Raw genomic sequence first — 9,820 nt, forward strand, 5'->3', positions numbered from 1 at the left:
GCAGATATTTGAGAATGATTTTATTTTTTGGTTTTTTATATTACCATTTTTTCCAAAAAAAAAGCACAAAATAAAAACAAAGTCGGGATCAAAACGGCCTTTTTATTAATGATGACAATGCAAGAAGCAAAATGCCCTACACAAGTTCACTTTCGTCTCAGGCGGAACGAAAGGATTTTTTTTGAAAAGCAGTAAACAATAAACATATCATTTAAACAAATCGAGTAGCGGAAGAAAACATCAACATCGACTTAATTGCAGTTAAACCCTCTTTGTGTTGCAACATCAGACACCATGATCTAGTAGTAGATCGGCTTGCACATTTGGGGTCAAGACTTAGAAAGTCAGGCGGTTGGTCCGGATCAAATTCTGGACTTCTTTCTTCAGTGCATTACAATGTTCAATATCATGGCCAGGTGCCCCTTGATGGAAGTTACAGAAAAGGTCAGGTTTATACCATACTGGCAGTCTTGCTGGCACCGGAGGAGGCGACTTGGTCTGGACTAGATTCTTTTCAAGCAACTGTGGAAGCAAAACCGCATATTTCATGGAAATCGGGGCAAATTGTGCCCTTGAGGCCTGTTGTCGTGGCTGCTGTTGCTGATGCGGTTGCTGAGGATATTGTGGCTGAAGGTGTTCTTTCACCATACTAACCTCCTGCTCTTTCATTTTCGAACTACTAGCGGGAACACTTTCTTTGATCAATCGTCCTTCTCGGACTCCTTCTTCCAACTGTACACCCATATCAACCATCTCAGCAAAGTTCTTGGGCATACTTCCGACCATATTCACGTAATAGAACTGATTGAGAGTTTTTAAGAAAAGTTTGGTCATCTCCTTCCCTTCAACACGTGGGCTGACTTGGGCAGCGATATTTCTCCACCGCTGAGCATATTCCTTGAATGTTTCTTTGTCTCCCTGCGTCATAGCCTGAAGATCGCTTCGGTCTGGGGCTATATCCACATTGTAACTGTATTGCTCTACAAAAGCATCACACAGATCACGGAAAGTTCGAATCCTTGTTTTGTCTAGATTCAAATACCACTTTGAAGCAGGACTAGCCAAACTCTCTTGAAAGAAATAGATAAGGATCGGATCATTCTTGGCATAGGCAGACATTCTTCTCACATACATTGTTAGATGTTCCTCAGGACATGAGTTCCCCTTATACTTCTCGAAATCTGGGACCTTAAACTTGTGGGGTATCTGGATGTTTGGCACCAAGCAGAGATCGTAAGCAGTCTTCCCAAACATTTTCTTTCCATGGAGGGCTCTCACATCTCGCTGAATTTCATCATATTTTTGCTGTAAGTCATTAACTCTATCATAGGCCCCCACACTACCAGAATGGAAGATGGGTTCCTCTTGTTGTGGGACACTATGAACGGCGGGTGCTGAGTAAGTCACGACAGCTGGAGGAGCTGTCGTAACTTGCTGAGGAACATGAGTTGGATGTTGAAAAGTAGGCATCTGAGCTTCACAAGCAATGGGACGGAGTATTTCACCAGCAGTAAGAGGCGGGAACCAAGGTACGGAACGTTGCGGTGTAGAGTACTCTGGAGTATCGGCACAAAACGTCCATTCGGGGCCAGTAGAAACAATTTCGGCTAGAGTCCGGATAGGAGGAGGAGGAGGTGCTTGAGCAACCGTCAGTGTCTTCATCAATTTAGTCATTTTGTCCATCTTGGTCTGCATGGCTGCCATTTCCTCCCGGAGCAATTGATTTTCTTGCTTGAGAAAATCCATCTTCTCTTTATGATTGCTCGAGTGTTGTACATTCGAGTTTGACGAGGACGCCATGACTCTGTTGAGATGGGTTAACCTTTTGTGGAGAAGGAAAATTTGTGAGACTCAGAATTGAGACTATGAAATGCAAACATGATGCAAGATGCTTATGCAAAAATAGACACATTTTTCGAAGGACTTGTCAAAGTAATTGTAAACATCATAAGGAATATTCACTACTACAAAATATATATTTTACATCATGGAGGTTTTAGTTTTCACATCAGTCGCAAAATAACTGAAGGGAAACATACACACTGTGAGTTTTTACATCAGTTGATATATGCACATGAGGGGAATTCTTAGTAGCATGTACCATTTACATCAGTGGATATTTGGAATGAAGGGAAAAAAACGCGGTGGCATTTTCGCAATTTGAGTGAAAGCTTTGTCTATTTTTTTTCACATCAGTGGTTTGAACGGACTGAAGGAAAAAACAAGCTTTTACTTTGACCAATCCATTCATCTATCTAATTCACTTTCCCTTCCTCACTTTTCACCGTCCCAATCTCACCGTTTCAATCTCACCGTCCCAATCTCGTTTCAAGCTCACCAATATCGTTTCAATCTCAGTTCCAATTGCAACCACAGTTCCCAATCTATCATCCCAGCTCACCATCTATGGTTTCAATCTCAATTCCAATCACCAGCGCAGCTTCACTTGGATTTTGTTAGGGTTCCAATCACCACCGTGAACCGCCACACTTCTCCGCCGTATCAATCATCGCAAGGTACGTCTCCTCTGTTGCAGAATACATATCAAAACCCTAATTTATTTTCTCGTCCCCAATTTTGCTTTTATTTCTGTACCTAGGACCCAATCTTTCATGAAATTCTCATAATTCTCTAATTGCTTGTTCAATTCACGTCGTAGATAGTAAAGTTGGTTAATTGATAAAAGGTGATTTTTTTAATAGAGAAATCTTTTCATAATTTTTGTTTTTTGAATGTTAATTGTTTTTCATTGTTCATGTTGTTTGATTCTGTACACTTAGAATCAACAAAAAGAGAAAACGATGATATCAAATTCGCAAAATCATTTTTTCAATATAGTTTGTTTTCAATTTTACTATCAATGATTTTTTTTCCCTTTTTTCAATATTTTATAACAATTGTGGAAAACTGTTACCGGCTCTAACACTAATTTTGATTAAAAAAAGAAAGTGTGGCAACACATGGTTTCATACTTTCAATTTATGTCATTTCACAGTAAGTTACGCTTGTTCAGATCAACATGTTGTATTATTACTTGTTCTGGGGTTCTGAATATGTCAAAAATTATCTTAGGTACCCTGTATGCACTATTTCAGATCTTAAGGCTCTAGATTCAAATGATTGTCTCAAGCTATCGGTTATGAATTCTTGCTATAAGTTTATGTGTCATTGTATCTGTTGGATTGATTGAATAAAAGAATAGTGTATATGAGTCATAGCCTTTTTTAATGTATATTGTAGTCAGGTAATAGCTACATATTTAGATCAATAGTTAAATAAGAGCATATACCCTGTTTCTATCTTCTAACTAGTATCAGAAGTGGACAGTACATTGCCCGAATTTCTTGATGATTTTATCAAGGAGCTGCTGTCTTGTTTGGGTGAAGGCTTGATTCCATTCACATTTCTCATTCTTTCAGCCTAAAGTCCCAAAAATATAGATAGTTGTTGGTGGGTAATGCTTGGCTTGACTTTTCAATTCTACAACTTTGGTGCACGTAAGTACATTTACTTTTATACTATTATCAATATGGATTAGTAGTATATCCACAATTCAATATTTAAGTGTTAATTTTAAATTTGTCTAGGTGTATGCATCGTCTCTGTATCTCGACAAATAGATCGAAAGTGTTTGGGATTTTGGACCCAGTATGCTTGGATTTTAATCCAAAAGATCATAATACTAAAACTAAAGTTCAGGGACACATACAAACTAGGTTGCGTGATTTGAACAAAGTGTGTTACTTAGCACCATATCTATATAAGTAAGTATATATTTAAATTATTTTTCTTATTTTTCTTTGATAGCTTAAACCTTAATAATTGTTCTTCTACGTGTGCAGAAGACACTGGCAGTTAATAATTATTTGTCCGAAGGACAATAGTTTAGTTGTCCTTTGTTCAATGCACCAAGATCTTAATGAAGCAATGATTAAGATTGTTTCAAAGTAAGTGTATATTTTACGTTGCATTTGATATATTACTTCCTACAACACTAAAATGTATAACTTTGATGATTTTTTTAATTTGGTTAACATATAGAGCTTTAGAGGTTCATCAACTTGCTCAGGGCAATAGAAAGAAGGTTAAATGGTTTCGTCCCAAAGTAAGTATGGTTCTTGTTTATCCTTAATTGTTCCCTGTATATTTTCCGCATGATTGTTTCTTGTATTAAAAGTGGAATGTGTTAGTCTAGATTGAAAACAAGACTAAACTCAAATTATTTAGAAAGGGTAGTCTGGTAAAGTAAAAAAATTCACTGAGGTAGCTAGACTTAGCTTGATTACATTGGAACAGTTGTCCCATACAGAACAGAGTTAGATCTGGGATTCCATTACATGGACTCACATGCTTCTGCTTATAAAAAGCTGGAGAATATGTGCCTTTTTTACACTACTTAACCAATAATTCTTTTGTATAATACCTTCATGAATAGATACTGTTGTAAACTCAAGTCATTATAGAATGATAGATAATAAACTATTTTTTTTTATATGAACTAATCACTTTATAAAAATGGCCATTCATTTGTAGCCAAGAAAGCAACCTAATGGCAATGATTGTGGATACTATGTGATGAAGAATATGCTAGATATCATCTCTGCTAATATTACTAAGTCTTGGATGGAGGTATTTTAATTTTACGATAACATGTTTATACTATATGTATTGTCAAATATAAACATATCCTTATTAATATTAATTACTTATATTAACCTACACATTGTAGGTCTTCAATGATCCAACGCCATTAACTGATGATGACTTATATGATTTGCGAAACCAATGGGCAACTTGTTTTCTTGACTTGTATAAGGCTTAGGATTTACATGGTATGTTTCAAAGCCAATCTCATAATTTGACATTTGTAGAGAGTAGAATTTTGAATGGACTTGTATCTGTCTTAATGTGTGGTGGTTTTCGTGTGTCAAGTGCGTCTGCAGTTGAGATAACTTTTTCAATTGATTTTTTTTGTAGCTGAAAATTGATTATGATGTGGCTGAGATGAGACATATTGCCGATGCTTACGACTGAGATGAGATGAGATGCTTTTTGCAGTTGAAGTTTAGCGTATTTACGATGATGATTCTGCTGTGGATTATTTTTTGTTTGAAATTTCTACTTAAGTTGTTGGATTATTTCTACCTATATTGCATTCAGATGCCTCTTTTCTAGCTTGGAATATTGACGTGGAAAATTGAGGATTGATTATGTAATATCCAATTAGATAATATAACTCTTTATTTGCATTAAAATTATCCATAATTTGTTTTCATTTTATTACTATAAAAAAAAAAAGCAGGGGTCAAGCTTATTTGATAAGCCATTAAAAAAAAAAAAATATTTCACTACAGTGGATTTGAAAAAACTGATGTGAAATATACGTATTTAACTTCAGTGTCGAACGTACAACTGATGTGAAAACTGTTGGGTTAATTTTCAAAGTGCGTCTATTACATCAGTGCAAGCGGACCTGATGTAGAAATTCAATATTTAACATCAGTTGCAAACTGATGTGAAAGGATACTGACTTACCACATCATATCAGTTTACATCGGTTACAAACTGATGTAAAAAGTCAATTCCAACTGATGTAAAAACTAATTTCTGTAGTAGTGATTGTTTCATTTGATAATTTGAAATATAGAAAACAGTTCCCTTTTTTAAGAACAAGAGCAAAGCCAAGGACAAAGTCCCTAAGAAAGCTAAGGTCTAGTTAAGACTTTTGAAATTGTATTCCTCTTTAAAAGGCCCACACCTCTGATGTTTACAAAGTTGAGTCCTTTGATGTTTTGATGAGAAAAAGTTTTTATGAATGAATGCATGTATGCATGTTTATGCTCAAAGTACATAGAATACATGGTGGTAAGGTTAAGTCCACATGTTGGAGTCAAGAGTAACAACGTCATTTGGTAAGGACTATGGTTTCATTTGTAATTGTAACAAGGGTTCTACCAAGTTCCCAAATTGCAACTACCCTTATGAATATATCGGTGTATAGGAATGCTCCTCGTCCAATATCATCCACAAGGAAGTCTAGTTTGAGTGTAGTATCGCGTGACAACTAAAGTTAAGAATGCTCTTGGTTTAGCCACCGCACTACGTCCTAAAAAGGCCAAGATGGGTTAAAGGTTACTAAGGTCCACGGCTTCACGGGACACTCACATTGAAAGTAATAACGTCGACATGAATGCTCATGACAACAAGAGTACTACCTTCCGTGAGGCCTCCACCGAGTAGGGTTATCACATGTACACATGGTCCAAGAATGCTCTTGGTATGGCACTATGATTATACCCCGTCCTATCTTATATTTCTCTCAAGTTCGGGTTAGGACTTATCTTACCACTCACGTTAAAAGAAGGAAGAAAGAAGAAGAAGGGAGAACATATATACGGGTATTTCCATCTTTTATTATTTTTGTGTTTTTTTTAACAAGTTATAGCACAAAAATTAAATAAGATCAAGTTAGGCTCAACCCTCTTAGGGGGTCCCCAGTGAAGTCGCCATTTCTGTCGCGTCATTTTTCGGAGATCAAGGCTATTTGATTAGCTTTTGACTCACTTTTGATTTCACGACTGAACAATTTAATTTTTTAAGAAAAGGGGAAAAAAAAGTTCAAACACCCCATATTTTGAAAAGATTTTGGGTTCGGGGGTTGGTTACATAAAGGGAAGGTGTTAGCACCCTTTATGTCCGTAGTACTCTACGGAAACCTCTTGATTTTATTTAATTAATGTGCTATAACTTGCTTATTTTTTAGAAAAAGGAGTTTGAAATGATAAAAGAAAGAAGACCTAATTATCTACATTTTATTGATTTGGAAGGACAAGTCCTTTGCCTACGTACCCGTTAGGGATCAAAATCACGTAGTTCGTGGTAAAAACTGATGTTTGATTGGTTGAGTGTTTTTTAATTAGTTTGAAAAAGGTTTTAAAATGAAAAGCCAAGTGGCAAAATGAATTTGTTTGTATTTTTTATATTAAAGAAAAAAAAAGACTCAAAGTAGAATTTAGATTGATTAATGTTTGATTAAGAAAATAAAATGAAAAAAGACGGTCACTTGATTTAGGATCAAGGTTTATTTAGAAAATATTTTTGTGTTTTTGAACTATTTGCATGTTTTTGTTGTTTTTGAATACTAATAGAACTAAAATTAAAACTATCGGAGCAGAAAAAATAAAAGCGTAGGGACTCTGTAGTGATGTTGGATCACCACAGAGACCATTAACCTAAACTAGAAAGAGAGATAAAGGCATACACATACGCACGCACACATGCACCTAAGCTATTACAAAATAACCTATTAATACATTCTAGGGTCTGCGGAAAAAGTAAATGGCAAGAAGAATAAATATGCATGATTTACATTAAGCCTATATTTACATTCTAATACCCATGACGACAACAACAAAAAATAAAATAAACCTAAAGTGTAAAATTATAAGAATGCATGAGTTACATTAAAGTCTACAATACAATCTAATAATTTAAGAATGCTTGACAATAAAATAAAAGTGCAAAGGGGCTACCACTTCTTTTATGATGGAATCTCTTCAACTCTAGAGAGCAGCACAGCAGTAGAAATTCAAAGCGGTTGGAAGAGCCACGCAGCAAAAAAATGACTATATATAAAATACGGCACAAATTGCTAAATTCAAAATCAATAATAATAATAATAACAGCAGCCAATGAAATTACGTAACAGGCAACGAGCACCCAATTAACAAGATTACTAAAGTAGAATTAAGTGCATCACAGAGACTGGACATGAATGAGTGGTATGTAAAGCCATGGCAGAAAATGGAATTAATGGGATTGGGAATGAATTGACACGGAAATGACAATTCAATCAAAAGCAAAAGGAATCAAAAGCAATATGTTTTACGGCACCAGCACTAACACGTGAATAACAAGGATTAAATAATCGAACAGGAATGAATAATGGTAAAGAAACTCAATGAAAGTTGGATGAACTGTAATGATATGAAACGGCAATAGTGAAAACAATATGCATAAGAATTAAATCGCAAAATATGAGAAAAACAACATGAAAGAAGCAACGTGAATTAAAAAAAGAAATAAAAGACAATTGAAACATCAAAATTGCATGAAATAGGGTTTCTCCAATTTATATCAATCGGCGGCTGCAATATTTAAATTGAATGAATGGAATCAAAGCATGAGCAGTAACGATGAAAATAAACTAAACAATGCAAAACTTTTGAATTCAAAGAAAAATGCAGAGCTGAATTGTAAATTGCAGTGGCTAGGTCTTGGTTTTCAAGTTTTTTGGAATATTTGTGTGTGGTTTGCGGATTTGTGCGTGAAAAAATTTGTGTTCTGCAGGTCTCCTTTTATAGTACCAGGATTGTGACTTAGGGTTTGTTAAAAATCAGCAGAAAGCTTGTGGCTTGAGGAGGAGGAAAAGCAAACTCTATTGCTGGATTGGGATGAAAGCGTGCACTGGATATGTGATGTGAACAAGCAAGCTGTCTTTGGATTGGGATCTCTTTTTGGACTTAACACTTAATACTAAAAATAAAATAAAAAAAATAATAAAAAGGATAAACATGTAAATATTTTTTTGATTTTTATCTCCTAATTAATAAATAAATGAAAAAAATAAAACTCGGACTTATCTAAAAGGAAAAAACAATAAAAGAAATAATGACTAAATTAAAAACTAATGTTAAAATTAATTAATTTTAAAAAAAAAAAAATTAAAAGATGGAAATAAAGACTAAAAAGAAAAAGAGAGAAGAGGGCCCGACTTGGAACCAAATATCAGGTATTTTAAAATACCTCTCTGCCGAAATTTTCACTGAGAAGTCAGAGATTGATCAGGGACAAAGGACACGTGTCGGTAGGACCTTAGGTCAAAAATTGGGGTATGACAACCCCCTTGTTGTTGATTTTGAGAACCACCTTGTTGATTTTTCCATGAGAAGTTTGGATGGTTCCTCCAGCCTGGATTATATGTATTTGCAAAAGGGTTATTTCTAAGCTGGTTCCCTTGATTGCTGAGGTAGTTCACCATCTCCACTTGGGTTGCATCCATGGGCACATCACAATGCATAGTGAAATGAGGGCAAGTGCACCAATCACATTTGACAGTGTTCATTTGATTCACCGGGGCAACCTGTGGTTGAGTTAAATTAAGGGCTGCCATTCTCTTTGTCACTTCAGCGGATACTGCATCTTGAATTTGCTTACCAGTGAGTATGGCTTGAGCATTTTTGATCTCAAGTTGATTCAGATCTATGAGTCCTCCTCTTGTACCACCAGTTCTATCATACAACTCCATTTGTTCATTAAGTGCAACAACTTCAATGACCTTGATTATTTGAGAGGCGGTTTTGAAATTTATGGAACCACCAGAAGCTGTATCAAGAACTTGTCTAGTAGCCAACCGTAGACCATTACAGAACATTTGCATCTGAACAGTAGTATCAAAGTTGTGCTCGGGACATGCTGATAGTAGCTTCTTGTATCTTTTATAAGCTTCTCCCAAGGACTCTCCCTCTTTCTGTTGGAAACTGGAAATGTCTTGTCGCCTTCTCACAAACAGGGCTGTAGGAAAGAATTGCTCCAAGAACTTGTCTTCCATCTCATTCCAAGTTGTTATGCTACCAGCAGGTAAGGAATCAAACCACTCATAAGCGTCATCAGTCAAAGTAAACGGAAAAAGTCTCAACCGTTTGGCTTCTTCAGAGTGCCCTTGCACTTTTGCTTTCTCACAGAGTATCAAGAAACTCTTCAAGTGCTTGTTGGCATCTTCATTGTACTTTCCAGCATACTGATTCTCCTTCAACTCCCG

At 35.7% G+C, this 9,820-nt stretch overlaps 2 protein-coding genes and 1 long non-coding RNA gene across 3 annotated transcripts; 2 read left to right on the forward strand and 1 right to left on the reverse strand.

Moving 5' to 3' along the window:
• Positions 1 to 336: 336 nt before the first annotated feature.
• LOC146940194 (uncharacterized) lies at positions 337 to 1,800 on the reverse strand. Its single transcript, XM_085749855.1, has one exon. The coding sequence runs from the start codon at positions 1,798 to 1,800 to the stop codon at positions 337 to 339; it is 1,464 nt and encodes a 487-aa protein (XP_085605981.1).
• Positions 1,801 to 1,983: 183 nt separating this feature from the next.
• On the forward strand, positions 1,984 to 3,215 carry LOC146940195 (uncharacterized). The gene is made up of 2 exons (XR_015031904.1): positions 1,984 to 2,516; positions 3,073 to 3,215. It is a non-coding gene; the product is annotated as an uncharacterized LOC146940195 (long non-coding RNA).
• Positions 3,216 to 3,437: 222 nt separating this feature from the next.
• Positions 3,438 to 5,236, forward strand: LOC146940196 (uncharacterized). Its single transcript, XM_085753851.1, has 7 exons — positions 3,438 to 3,497; positions 3,588 to 3,764; positions 3,843 to 3,947; positions 4,042 to 4,105; positions 4,534 to 4,629; positions 4,730 to 4,832; positions 4,978 to 5,236. The coding sequence occupies exons 2-6, from the start codon at positions 3,592 to 3,594 to the stop codon at positions 4,820 to 4,822; spliced, it is 531 nt and encodes a 176-aa protein (XP_085609977.1). The 5' UTR covers positions 3,438 to 3,497; positions 3,588 to 3,591; the 3' UTR covers positions 4,823 to 4,832; positions 4,978 to 5,236.
• Positions 5,237 to 9,820: the final 4,584 nt, after the last annotated feature.

The sequence above is a fragment of the Medicago sativa genome, chromosome 3 (genome assembly GCF_051527215.1).
Source record: "Medicago sativa cultivar Bolivia chromosome 3, Bolivia_mono, whole genome shotgun sequence".
Lineage (NCBI taxonomy): Eukaryota > Viridiplantae > Streptophyta > Magnoliopsida > Fabales > Fabaceae > Medicago > Medicago sativa.